Source organism: Cucurbita pepo, chromosome LG19 (genome assembly GCF_002806865.2).
Source record: "Cucurbita pepo subsp. pepo cultivar mu-cu-16 chromosome LG19, ASM280686v2, whole genome shotgun sequence".
NCBI lineage: Eukaryota > Viridiplantae > Streptophyta > Magnoliopsida > Cucurbitales > Cucurbitaceae > Cucurbita > Cucurbita pepo.
The window spans coordinates 7,758,635-7,773,440 of record NC_036656.1 but is presented as its reverse complement, the minus strand read 5'-3'; the positions used below and the strand labels follow the sequence as shown (position 1 = coordinate 7,773,440).

The 14,806-nt window shown below is 32.3% G+C and overlaps 2 protein-coding genes across 2 annotated transcripts in view; one reads left to right on the top strand and one right to left on the bottom strand.

Annotated features, from left to right (window-relative positions):
* LOC111781349 (hydroxyproline O-galactosyltransferase GALT2-like) overlaps window positions 1-1,675 on the bottom strand; it is a 5,163-nt gene extending 3,488 nt beyond the window's left edge. The window contains exon 1 of the mRNA XM_023661887.1: window positions 207-1,675. Coding sequence (XP_023517655.1) covers window positions 207-1,110 — 904 coding nt within the window. The 5' untranslated portion in view covers window positions 1,111-1,675. The remainder of the gene's footprint in view (window positions 1-206) is intronic.
* Window positions 1,676-2,949: 1,274 nt separating this feature from the next.
* On the top strand, window positions 2,950-9,049 carry LOC111781352 (protein PLASTID TRANSCRIPTIONALLY ACTIVE 12, chloroplastic). Its single transcript, XM_023661894.1, has 11 exons — window positions 2,950-3,106; window positions 3,340-3,402; window positions 3,537-3,607; window positions 3,736-4,404; window positions 4,886-4,998; window positions 5,882-6,141; window positions 6,550-6,671; window positions 7,644-7,712; window positions 8,238-8,291; window positions 8,433-8,534; window positions 8,702-9,049. Exons 2-11 carry the CDS (start codon window positions 3,369-3,371, stop codon window positions 8,798-8,800), a joined length of 1,593 nt encoding a protein of 530 aa, XP_023517662.1. The 5' UTR covers window positions 2,950-3,106; window positions 3,340-3,368; the 3' UTR covers window positions 8,801-9,049.
* The last annotated feature ends 5,757 nt before the right edge of the window (window positions 9,050-14,806 follow it).

Sequence of the window (14,806 nt, the reverse complement as noted above, 5' to 3'; positions counted from 1 at the left end):
GGGGGGGGGGACACATGCTGAACAGAATCATTCTTTTAGCTGGACCAAATTGAAAATATTCCTCATTTACTAGTTTACACTATTGTCGAGAAGAAAAATAATTTGCAGCCATCATACACCATCACCGGTTATGCGTGTCACACGGGAGTGATTGAATGCTAGTGATGAAAAACACAAGAAAACAGAAAGGGGGAGATTAATCTCACCAAGCATTTCATCGTCGCTACTTGATGGCAAGCCATCACACCTTTGAGCCGTTCCCCACTGCATCCTGTAACATGTATTATGTTCAATGACCGGTCGTTTACTCCAATCGCCTTTCAGTCGTGGATTCAAGTGAAGGATCTTTGGTGGGTCTTCACCATCAACTGATTTCAATCCTTGCAATTCAACCATGAACTGTGAAACCAAAACCGTAGGATCACCTCCCAGCTTCAAAAGTTGGGGTACATACTCCACATGAGCGTGATGCGGGGTTCCAATTATTGTAATAGATGAACCTGCAGCAAGCCCACAAGGAAGGAACATGATTCCATCTCCCTCCAACAGTTCCTTCCCTTCCGTAGATATCCATGAAGGACACGACTCAGGCTTTCCCTCGAGCATAGAACTTTCAGTAGTCTCATTTAATCCAAATTTATCCACTTCTTCCCAAGCCTTCAAGCCTAATGTCCAAGCTTCATCTGCCATTCTCTCGAGGATGGAAAAGTCATTAGTATGATTCTGCTGAATCGAAACTTTACCAGTAATCCGACCATATTTATGCTGAATCGGCTTAATAGGTCCGGTAACATTATTCACCTCTTCGAGTGGCTCTGTTTTAGGCATCAATGGTGCTTCTAAGTGCTGGTTATCTTCCAATTTCCGATGAAATGTATCCTTATAAACGGAAGCCAACGATGGTTTGCTAAAATCCACCCCTTCCCCATCCACTCCGACTGCCCCATCCAACCCAGTATTACTTTCATCCCCACTCAACGTTGTAGCAATTTCCAAAAAACGTGGAAACTTAAACGATATGAAAACTAAATACAACAATCCAATTACGAGAAGAAAATGCGACAACCTGAACCTCCTCGCAACAGGAGGTTCTGTCTTAAGCTTCTTCATCTACAAAAACAAATTACCTAACAATAGGCTCAAACGTACTCTACAACAACCATAAATTACACACACCAATTCATCTGACCCACCAAATGTTCAGCCCAGCATCCGTACGTGTATCAATACAATGCAATAACAAAAATCTATATACAAGCAAGAGCGCATACCGCAATAACCAGGAGATCGAATGAATGTGAAAGACAGGGTTTAGGAATCACCAAAATTTCAGAATAACCAACACATTGCAATAGGAAACATGAAGAACTGGTGTAGAACCCCAAAATCAGCGGGGTTCGTTTCCTTTTATGATCTTAGTTGAATGTTGTCCGAACAAACCCTATTTAGGAAATGCTAGACGGAAAGAGAAAACAAAAGAAACCAATGAACACGGCTGGGCAACACCAATTAATCGCCGAAGATCAAGTGAATGGGGGAACAACCTGGCGGAAAGAATTTGACCATAAGTTTAGATTGAAAGACATAAATGGAAAGCCCCATAAACATCGTGAAATCGGAAAGGCCCGAAAACGAGGCTGTCGTGGTCGTGGTAGATTGAAGTCGCCCATGAAATGAAAATAAGAACACCCTTCAAGGACTCAAATGTAATTTTGCTTAATATTCTCGCCCAATCAAATTATTTTCACTCAATTTTCCACCTTTTATCCAAATATAATATAATCTTTTATATTTCTCTTATATTTTAATCCCATTTTTATCCCTCAAAAAAATTCATTTCAAGTGATTTATTTTATTTTTATTGTAGAAATTGAATTAATTAAAAAAAATTAGAAAACAAATATATATTTTGCAAAATAACGTTTTATTTTCATTAGAAATCATATTTTATGTTATTTATATTTAAAATCTTTAAAAACATTACAAAAAACGATGGAGTAATAACAAGCTGTAACTGTAGGGCCCACGGAAATTAATCCTAAAATAAAATAATTAATTTAGCATTTATAGATTGACTGTCTGATTCCAAACAACGGTCAATGAACGACAATGATCTGAATTAATTTTCCAAGTTTTGCCGGTCAACAGGTCATTATTGCCTACCAAAATTATTTATTTTAGATCTGCAGTTTATCAACTGCAATTTATGAATATTTAATATATTTTTTAATTTTAATTCTCTGTCTAATAAATTTTTAATTTTACATTTAAAACCTCCAACCATTTTTTAAGTATTAAAAAAAATTAATTTAATATATATATTATCTATTTTATTTTCACCTGATAAATAAATAAAAAAAAATTGAACCATCAATTATTTATAAAAAATAACAAATATTTTTATTGTCGGTTTATATTTAATATTTGAGTGTTAAAAGAATTTGTTTTTTATAAACACTGAGATTCAAATTTATGACATCCAGATCAATCAAAATAACATGTCTTTAACGAGATTGAGTTATGCTAAAACTCGTCTCGTCATTATTATACGTTTTTTTGAACTCTTGAATTTTGACAATGTTCGATAGTTAATTTGTGTATTGATTAAACTTAATTTGTTATCAAATTAGTAAAATCATAATGAGAACTCGATGGTAGGGTACGGAAATTACAATTTTAGGTGAAAAATAATATAGCTCGACTAGTTTAGAGCGAAATCAAAGTTTATTCTTTAGACAACATAATTGCCGGGTTGAAATGTTTAATCGTTAATTCGAGCATACTCATTATGTTGTCGAAAAAAATTAGAAGCTTGAATATTTATTTGAATAATAATAATAAATAAATAAATAAATAATGAATCATTTAATTTAAACAATGGGATGAAATTATTAACTTAACCTAAACAAATTGGGTCGAGATGACAAACCGAATTTCGAACCCTTTTTAACCTTATCCACTTCAAACTGAGTCGAATTCATTTCCTTCGCCTCTCTGGGCTGCAGGAGCCCGAAAAACCTCAGCTTAAACCCGCCGGAGCCCGCGAGATCAATAGAAATCGCACCGGAGTTGGCCGCAGCCGGAAGTATTTGTTCAATTGTCAACTGTGAGTTTCACATTCCACACCTTTCTTTTACTTATATGTTAATATCCTCTCAATTTTGGTTAAACGGACGATGAACTGTCTGTTCACTCTGCAATGTTATTGTTTTCCGGCTTCAATATGGTCGAGTCATCAGTGTAATTTTGCAACCGAATCGTCTAATGACCTGGTGTTCTTCTTGTTGTTCCCCATGTTTTGAACTATTTTATTGTATCGTAATGAGAAAATGTGTACAGGCTTGTTTACGCTTTCTTCTGAGTTGGAGATGGCTTCCTTATCTACTCCATGTCTATATCCAGGTGTGCTAGCATTATCCAGATTACGGCTTAACAGCTTTTATGCTGATCTAATTAACAATACAGAATCTGTTAGTTGTAATAAGTCAGCGAAGAACGTGATTGATTTCTGATATTCCAATGATATTGAATTGCAGATAGAGGAAGGAAGGGAGTATTTTATGCTAATGGGTGTGTTGGCGGGAAACCTTTGTCCAATTTCCCAAAGGTTTGTAGTTTATTAATGTCATGATTGCAAATTTTCTTTTTCAACCTAGTATAAGAATGGTTTTGTCTTAGCTCATCCTTTTTTTTCCATCAGTCTTAATGCGCATGAATTTTCTGTTGAATATCCAGACACCATTTGTTGGTTCATTTCCAGTACGATTAGTACTGGTGGGAAATGCTTTGAAAAAATCACTACAGAGAAATCAGTTGGTTCCTTGCATCAAGTGTGAGAAGGGGGACGAATCATATGAAGATGTATCGGTGGAGCGCCCACCATACCATGTTTACATGGACTCAACTTCTGGGCAGCTTGAACCAGCTTCAGGGGCACGTGCAAGTATTCCAGGAGAAGAATACTGGCCAGAAGGAACTGCTAGTCGCGTTAGAGCTGCAAGGGCTCCCCCGCCAACCGGTGCATCAGTGGGCTCTCCTTCCTATGGCCAAAAGCCGGGAAGTAGGAGAAAGAAGAATAGAACACAAGTAGCTGTTGCTTCTGATTCATCCGAAGTGACTGAAGTAGATTCAAGTGACTCAGAGATCCCTGACATTTCTGAGGACTTAATAGAGGAGCCTAAAGATGCTACTTCGCAGTATGTTGTTTATAAGATAGAACCTGATGACGAAGAAACTGGGTTTAATCTAGACAAAAAGCTTGGAAACCCTCACCCATTCATTGACCCCGAAAAGAAGAAGCCAATAGAGGAGCCTCGTACAAGTGAAGAACTTTGGTGGAATTGGAGAAAGCCAGAAAAAGAACAATGGTCTAGGTGGCAAAGGAGGAAAGCTGATGTTGAAACGGTTAGTCCATATGGAAAAAAAAAAAAAAAAAGTGAAGGTTAAACAATGAACTTAGCATATGTACTTCTTTAATTGCGTTGAGTGGAATTTGAACCTCTCCATGCAAAACATGCTTTGTGATGCAAAATATGCTGCTATATCGGGCACCATAAGTGTAAAGTGCAAATACAGAATTTGAGTCCTAGATTATTTCCAGTTGCTCGTCTCCTCTTAAGTCTTGTTTGTTATTACAGACGCATATTTTGTGCATCAACGACTGCTATTTGATGCTTGCATACTAGCAAAACAGTGTAAATTACGATTATAGGTGAAATTATTTTTTCACACACAAAAATAATCTATGACCTTGAAGGCGCTCTTCTTTGATCTATTTTTCTTGTGTTTAATGATTAGACTAGGCAACAGACAAATCTAGATGTCGTTTAAATGAAGAAAAATGGCTTTAGATCTTATACTGACCTTCTTTGTTCAATATCTGTAGGTTTTTCTCAAAGCAATGGCAGAGACCGGGCAGATAAAGCTTTATGGTGAACATCCAACATTAACTGAAACTTCTCTGTACAGGGCTCGGCGACATCTTTTCAAGGAAGAAAGGTATTCTATCCTAGCTTGAGTGATATTATGATACAAAAGTTTTCATTTATTTTAATGAAGCATACTTATTTAGTAGTTTAGGGTGTACTGAATGTTATCAGCTGAAAGATATTCTTAAAGCACCCCCATTTGTTGTGGGAATGTCAGTTTGCAAACTACCTTTGGGATCGTTGCAGGAGCTCGTTTGGGGTTAATGTGGTGTTCTGTAGAGATGGGCGTTCTTTGTTGGAGGAAGTGCTTTTGAATCACCACTTTAAGGAGAAAGAATTATGGCATGCTAGGTTCTGTGGGGTATTTGACTTGAGAGAAATAATAGGATTTTTTGGGAGATAGAGAAGTTGGGTGAGGAGCTTTGGGATGTTCTTAGGTTTTAGGCTTCCTTGTGGATGTCGATTCCTAGGCTATTTTGTAATTATGATATTGGTCTCGTTCTCTTGGAATGGAATCTGTTTTTGTAGTTAGTGTTGGACTATGTTTCTTTTGGGGCTTGCTTTTGTATGCCCTTGTATTCTTTCATTTTTTCAATGAAAATTTGGGTTCTTACTATACATACATACATACATAGCAGCATTAGACTCGACAAAATATATGGAATTTGGAAATCTATTGGATCCTTTGAGCTTCTAAGACTTATGTTTTAATTAAAAAAAAATGCTAGTGGATTCTATTTTGATGCTCAGTAATTGCCTCTTGATTCTAATCTCATGTGCTTACCATTTGTTTTCTAACCACATAAGCTTGTAAAATATTTTGTGCACTGTCGTTGGTTGAGGTAAATTTGATAACAAATAAATTCTACATTTATGGGCTTCAAGCCGAACAAGACTGTTGTGTGTCTCTGTGGTTTAGGAACATTTTAATAATAAGCAGATTCTCTCTTCAGACTTCAAGCTGAACAGGAGAGATTGGAAAGAATAGGTCCCATAGCATTCTACTCAGAATGGGTCAAAGATTGGAAGAGGGACACCTCAAAGGATGCCATAGAAAAACATTTTGAAGAGACTGGAGAGGATCAAAATACCCAAATGATCGAAATGTTCCAAAATCAAACAGAGAGAGAGTTTCGCATAATGATGGGGACTGATATTCGCATTCGTCGGGATCCATTGGCAATGCGTATGCGAGAAGATCAGATTAAACAAAGTATCCATTCCAAAGCTGATAAGTTTGTTTGTTATTTTCAATTTTGTTCATTGATTGTCATGTTGTTCTATCATGTTGTTCTATCAATTTTGTTCATTGATTGTCATGTTGTTCTATCACCGGAATTTCCTGCATCGAGTTTTTTCTTTTCCAACTAACTGTAATAAATTGATTTTCATCCTATTCCTTCCCTTAAAGCATATTTTTTTATATTTTGGTTTTCATTACGTTTATCACCAACTTCTCTTGGGTCCATTTCTCAATATTTATGATGCCTTCAAATTCAAAGAATTTGTTAGTATCGTAGTATCAATTATCGAGTGGTTTCATTTCTGATTGATTGGATACATGATATTCTTCTACCAAGTAAACTGTAAGCTAATTTAGTTTGTTGTTGGCCTTTTGCAGTATGGGGTGGCGATCCTGTGTACCCTACCGTTAACTACATTCAAGATCCCAATGAAATAATTGATTATAGGGGTCCAGATTTTACTGAACCAACACCTGACATGCTAGATTATCTGAAGGAGGTTGCTTTACTTTGCTTATTCTTTTTTCAAGTTTCTTTTCACTCTTTCTAATTTTTTGTGATTCGGTTGCGCTGTGATGATCGGATTAGATACACTCCTAGGTTCAAAACACAAAGTAGGAAGCTTAAGAAGGAGAAATATATTGTTGTATGTGACTGGGGAGCAGGTAGTAGGGTCCATTCTGCTCTATGATTGCTTAGTGGGATGACGAGCCTTCATTTAGAAACTTTTGGGTAATATCCATTCCTTGGATATGAACTTTTGGGTCTACTTCTATTCTAATTCATTTCCTCATACACAATCATGAGTGCTTGCATACACCTTAATCAATCTCATGGCATTATATCTAATCTTGCAATATTTTGGACATACAAATGTATAGGTATTAATGTTCTAAATTGGTCGCCATCAAAATTTGAACAATGACCTTAAAATTGTTAAAATATATAGTTTGTCCTTTACACTATTGACCCACCAAGTATTCACTACCAGAGCCACCCTACCAATTCTCTCGTTCTAATTGTGTCTTTGTTGATAGTGGACCTAGATCTAGACACGTTGGTTTCTTATGCAGAGTAGAAGTTGCTAGCCATATGTACTATCAGCCAAACCCACTGCACCCTTCAAGGTCCTATATTCCAATTAAAGTTTGATTTTAATAAACTAGTGAGCAGCTTTCAGGGGTTTGACTTAGCCAAACTCAAGGCCTCCCAATATCACGTTTGATTATTAATTCTCTTATAATGATATTTGAATTAATTGGGTGCTTTTATATCTCATCCATAGGATGTTTCAGTTTTTGTTCATCTTTATGAAATTTTGTATCTTGTTAAAAGAAAAGGAAAAAAAGAAAAAAAAACTGTTTAGCGGCTGCGAGTAGTATAATGCACGAAGGTTGATGCTTGTGATGATTATAGTCTCACCACGAGGTACTAACCTTTTCCTTTTTCCCTTTTTCCCTTTTTCATTCAGCATGGTAAAATTATATCAAGAACGGAGCTTGAAGAAATACTGGCTAAAGAAAAGAACGAGGAGCTTGAGGTATTTATATATCGATATATTTGGCATATTGGTTCTAGTATGAAGTTCAAATTTGATAGAATATTCTATACTCACCAGAGAACTTAGATGTTTGGATAAAATAAACGTTTACCCTTTGGCATATGGTGTTCTCCAACATTTGGCACATTGGTTCTAGCATGAAATTCAAAGTTAACCTTATAATTTTTTGGGACCTCGTTTATTATGTGCTCGCTCTAATATTTTCTTATGTTACAAATCGTCACCTAGCCCCATGGTTAAGGAATAAGCTAAGCTCGGATACATTGAGATCACATGTTTAGGCCATATTTCACCATGTAGGTTTAGGTGATTGCCCCATGGGTCAAGATGCGCATAAATCTTGAATACTGATGATTATATCAGTGATGAGAAAAAAATTGATGTAGAGAGAAAAATAACCGACCATTCATTTAAGTTGAATGAAGACTACCCTTAAAAAAGCTGATGAATGTTGAAAATTGATATGTATCTCATTTTATTCTTAATGTCTTTGCTTTCAAACAGGTGACGGATTTGGATGATGCCATGTCCCAAGCTATTGATATCGGTGAAAATGACGTGAGTTCCTGTCCATGTCTTTTCATTTGTTCTTTTTGCTGTTCGTTTCACATATGATATAGAGTTTACACATGATATCAATTCTTTTGATTGATTCCTCCAATTATAAACCAATCATGTTCATCTTGAATTGCTATTTAGGACGGAGAGGATAGTGAGGTTGAGGGCGATGAAGAGGCAGAGGAAAAAATCACACGCAACTGGAGTGTCTTGAAAAGCAGTCCTCATCTCAACAAGTCTAAGGTGATTAACTCATTTTATTTTCAATTTCTGGCTGTATGTGCACTTCAAGATCCATATGTTTGTGTTCATCCGTTGCAGTTTATACACTCTTGTAATGAACAAACTAAGCGACCATTTTGGTAGATTCTCTGAAATTTATTTATTAGAATATGTATTGGAAAATGCAGGGGAAGCCTAAGAAGGAGGATCCAGCATCACTGGAGGGAGCCGTTGATGACTCTGAGAACTTGACTGATTTTCTTATGGACTTCGAAGAAGATGAGTGATCATCCTTTCCTTTTTGAACTTCTAAATATAAAGTTTCTGCTTCTTAATTCGTAGATAATCCACTAGAGAAAGCTATTGAAGCGAGTTTCTTGATCTGTCTTAGCCAAATTCTTAATCTTCTGAATGAATTCTTACTCGAATTTGGACGATAAAACGAAGAAACTCATAGGTGGAAATAGTGTTTATAAGCTTAATTTTCAAACTAAAAAATCAAATGGTTATCGAAATAAAGCTTTTATTTCAACGTTTTTCGACCATTAATCACAACTTTATAAGCTTAGTGTTGAATATTTCCTTGATTCCCCGTAATTAGAGGTATGGAGTTTATCATGAATTGTATTTTTATTTTTATTTTAAAAATATTATTGTAGCTGAGCTGAACCAAAAAAGATCCTATGCTGTCTGAAATTGGTCCAAAAATTGGGCTTGTGGACTACTTTCTTGCGAGTTGGTTCTTTCATTTTTATGCAAATTTTTAATAATGGGTTGGACTTTCATTCTACAATAATGATATTAATTAAATTTGCCATATGATCTATTTATAATAAATATTTATATATTCGCTTTTTTTCAAAATTACAAATATAATTTTCGAAAAACCCGAATACAAAATAAATATAAAAGTTCAAAGACGAACTAAAATAAATATATTTGAAGGTTTGCTAATGGAAGGTATATGAATATAAATTTATTTTTTATTAAAATTTAAAACTTTAAAAATATAAATTTGGTATGAATTAGGTCATGATATAAGATGGATTAAAATCATAAAATTAATTTAAAAACTATAATATAAAATTATAAAATAAGTAAGTGATGTTACTTATACCAACCCTAATTTTAAATGCTTTGAATACCTAAAAGTAGTTCAAACTTGGATCCACAAATACCTGAATTTATTGTATATTTTTTAGCCTTTTTTATTTTAGAAAATCCCCATAAATAATAAAGGTCCAATATTTATTTAACCAAAAGTTAGGACGCCATTAATAAATTGTTCCAAATATCATTATTGTAATTTTGGTTTATTCTTTTACTTAATTAATGGTCGTAAGAGAAGAAAAAAAGTCAACCCCACTAAAAAAGGATAATATTCCTGAAATAAAAAATGCCATTTTTAGCAAATAAGAAAGGGGATTAGATTGATGGAATTAATTAATTGATTGATTAATGAAAATTAATTAAGGGATTTGACCAACCAAGAAAATGATTAGCAATAATGGGGCATGTTGGTTTTTTTTTATGATAAATAAATGATTAGTGAGGGAATTATTTTTATTTTTTTTTTTAAATTAAGATATATTTTATTTGGAAACTCAATGTCACCCAAAACATGATCTAACAAACAATCTCTCTCTCTCCTCTCTTTCTCTCTCTTGTTTTTTGCATTAGGAAAGCTTAGAGAAAAAGAAAAAAAAAAGAAAAAAAAAAAAGAGACAAAGTGAAAAAGGAAATTCTTTTATAAACCCTAAATTGATTTTGTGTTTGTTTTCCCTTTGAGAATTAGGGTTCCTCATTAAATTTTTGGTATAATTTAAGTGGGACCCTTTATAAAGATCTTAAAAAATTGGTTAGAAAAAAATTATTATTTTATAAAGGTAATTTGTATAATCGCTTTAGGGCACGATACGGTCAACAAATGATAAATAAAGTCCGTTCCTTAAAGGGAGGTAAGATAATACAACCTTAAACTTTAAAATATTTCACAAGTTTTGCGAATATTAGTTGGAGCGTTCGTAGTTATGTTAGATCGGTCTCAGACATTTTTTAAGCCTAAGGGTTGAATTCGTTAAGGTTGTTTGAGTCATCTATTTAAATTTTTGTTTTAAATAAAAGTAAAGTATTAATCGGTATTGAATAAAATATTATATATATAGTAATAAAAACGGTATATTTTTAAAANAGCCTTTTTTATTTTAGAAAATCCCCATAAATAATAAAGGTCCAATATTTATTTAACCAAAAGTTAGGACGCCATTAATAAATTGTTCCAAATATCATTATTGTAATTTTGGTTTATTCTTTTACTTAATTAATGGTCGTAAGAGAAGAAAAAAAGTCAACCCCACTAAAAAAGGATAATATTCCTGAAATAAAAAATGCCATTTTTAGCAAATAAGAAAGGGGATTAGATTGATGGAATTAATTAATTGATTGATTAATGAAAATTAATTAAGGGATTTGACCAACCAAGAAAATGATTAGCAATAATGGGGCATGTTGGTTTTTTTTTATGATAAATAAATGATTAGTGAGGGAATTATTTTTATTTTTTTTTTTAAATTAAGATATATTTTATTTGGAAACTCAATGTCACCCAAAACATGATCTAACAAACAATCTCTCTCTCTCCTCTCTTTCTCTCTCTTGTTTTTTGCATTAGGAAAGCTTAGAGAAAAAGAAAAAAAAAAGAAAAAAAAAAAAGAGACAAAGTGAAAAAGGAAATTCTTTTATAAACCCTAAATTGATTTTGTGTTTGTTTTCCCTTTGAGAATTAGGGTTCCTCATTAAATTTTTGGTATAATTTAAGTGGGACCCTTTATAAAGATCTTAAAAAATTGGTTAGAAAAAAATTATTATTTTATAAAGGTAATTTGTATAATCGCTTTAGGGCACGATACGGTCAACAAATGATAAATAAAGTCCGTTCCTTAAAGGGAGGTAAGATAATACAACCTTAAACTTTAAAATATTTCACAAGTTTTGCGAATATTAGTTGGAGCGTTCGTAGTTATGTTAGATCGGTCTCAGACATTTTTTAAGCCTAAGGGTTGAATTCGTTAAGGTTGTTTGAGTCATCTATTTAAATTTTTGTTTTAAATAAAAGTAAAGTATTAATCGGTATTGAATAAAATATTATATATATAGTAATAAAAACGGTATATTTTTAAAATTAGTTTATTTGAAAATTGTAAGTATATATATTAATTATCGTAATTTTGTTATATACTTTTTAATTAGTTTAGAAAGTAATTTTTGTATTTGATTTAATAATTTTGAAAGTCATTATCCGACAAACGTTAAAGTCCTTCACGACAAAGATTAGAGACCGTAATTAACGACTAATTATACCAATTAAGATGTTTTTTTTAAGACTAATTAAGGAATTGAAATTGAAAGCGTGGTACTTTGTGGGCCCCACACAATGGCTTTAGAAATGATTTGTTCTTCAAAAACTTTAGTTATTAGTCGTAAAGTAGTTGCTAATTGGCATTTGATTCTCTATTAAAATTTATAATAATAATTAATATTATTAATTATTATTATTATTATTATTTTAAAAAGGGATAATTGGTTGTTGGTCATTTTTTCTTATTCATTTTCAAATGTTTATTTATTCTATTTTTTTTTAAATATATAATTCACTATTTATTACATTTTAATATATAATTTAGTGGACGAGATATTTAGTATTATTTTAAAAATGGATGAGTTATAAATTAGAATATTTATTTTAATTTATTTTTAAATAAATATTAATAAACATTGATATTTTGCATCACTTTTCAATGAAATTGAGACTTCGATATTTTTATCAATACCGAACCTCAGGTTCGGGTAGATTCGGGTTGGCGTCCAAAATAAAAAATAAAATAAATAAAAATAAAAGAAAGTGGAACTAGGAAAATCTAATGACAGAATTTACGAGTGGGGCCCACAAATCTAATCCCTCTACTGTCCCTTTCTTCGCATCTCTCACTTTTTCTTTCCCAATCCCCACTTTCTCTCTCTTCCCCCTTTCACTCTCTCTCTCTCCACACCAATAAATATATAATAATTATTTATTAAATTATTATTATTATATATTTAATAATTTAGATAAATTAATATATTTGAATTATATAATTAAAAGCTTAAATCATACGTACGGATAATGCGATAATTTGTATACTATAACGAGCGAAAATCATATTTTGGAGAAATTCATGTTTGTCCGCCACAGTGTGGGTGTTAAATCATACATCGAAAAGTCAACAATTTGACAATCATTCAAACAAAGCTCACTCGAAATCATGCACCGAATTTTTTTTCTCACACACGTCGTTTTCAAATATTTAATACGTTCACATCCACTCTACGATTAAATCTCATCAACTTATTTATACTTACTTAGATTCTTTTTAGCCATGTAAACTAGTCGATCTCATCTATCAATAATTGCAGAAATTTGAATGTAGGACTGTCGATTGCCATGTTGAACTACTATTCTCGATAATTTTATATTTTTATTTAATTTTTAAAATATTAGGTTTATGTATGATAGGGAGTTTCTTGTCTTTATCTGAATTATTCATGTTCTACAACTTGTAGTGTATAATGTATAGTCCATATTTTGATTTTGTGACACATATTTGGCCCATTCATTAATGTCTTCATATAATATATATATATATATAAAGACTTTTTTTAAAAATATCTAGTTTGTTGGATATTATAAAGTTTAATTTAATGAAATAAAATTCACCAATAATTATTATTTTTTTCACCAAATAGAAACTAAAAAGAATATTTACGAGATTTGGTCTAAAATTTTGGTTTAGAAAGCTAGAGAGTTTTATTATATACATTTAATTGATAAAAATAATTTAATAAATTTGTGCCTTTTTGACTGAATATTTTTCACCAATATTATTATTATTATTATTATTATTTTGAAAAGAAAGTATAATTTTTAATAAATATATTTCCACTACGACAGAATCACTTCTCTAAATCATATTATATAATTAAAGAAAATAAATGATTAATTAGTTATTAATTAATTCAGGGAAGTTCGAAAAAAGAAAATTAAACGAGACGAACAAAAAAAGAAAAAAAAAAAGATAGCTGGAGGGTTTAGAGAGTTGTCCATTAGCTTTGATTCACGACCAAACAATCATGTTCATGTCTCCACTCCGTACCATGATTCAATGCTTTCCATGTTACGTCTATTTTAATTAATTCTTAATATTTTTCATTATTTTTAGTCGAATGAAACATTCAACCTCTCTTTAGTAGATGCATTTTAACAATGTGAGGCTGACAATAATACGTAACGAGCTGTTAAAGTGGACAGTATATACTAGCGGCGAGCTTGAGCTGCAAGTACGTTGAGTTGAGTTAGAGTGAAATTACCATATTAGGTCGAGAGTTTATCCAACATTGGGAGAAATTGAGGAAGAAAACGGTGAGTTTTGGGTAAAATGGTTAAAAATGAGTGATTGATATGTTGGAACGTGGGACAATAATTATTTGTGTCCTTCCTACACAATACATTTAATAACCCACCAATCAAACACCTTCACATCACGTCTCATCAGATCTTTTCCTGGGCCCTACTCTCTCATCAACGGCTCAGATCTTTTCCACGAACTCAGATGAGCTGTAGAGTAAACTTCTCTCCATGAATCTTCTATTTTAATAATCTCGTTAATTTTTCTTAAGGGGAGAATTTTTCTCTATTGTTTAATATTATTATTTAAAAAAAAAAAATCTGTTTTAAATAATCTTTTTTTACAATTTTTTAAAATCCCAACCGAGCAAGACGATGTTCGGGATGCTCTCTCGAACCCTAATATTGCAAAAAAATGTAATACCGATGTTACCTTTATATCGTCTCTTTCAATTTTGTAATCTAGTTCTGTTCAACTTATTTTCAAACTATAATTATACACAAAAAATAATACTAGAGACGGATGAATTTTTCAGGTAAATTTTAAATTTGTGTCATTTTATATGTTGACAGAATTAAAATTAAAGAGTCCCTTATAAAAAAAATGTACGAAATAAAATTTGTGGCACTTGAAAGAATGACGAGTACATGAATGAGACCACAACCAAATGAGAGTGATTTTAAAAATAAGACAACTAAGAAATGTATATAGAAAATGAAAATTACTGCTTATACCAATAAAGTGTACATTCATTTTGTATGTGAGTGAGAATAAAACATGTCAGAAAAACTCGTGTTGGTCTGTGAGAAAACGAAGATTTGGTAACATGACTATGTCCGGAGGCAATACGAA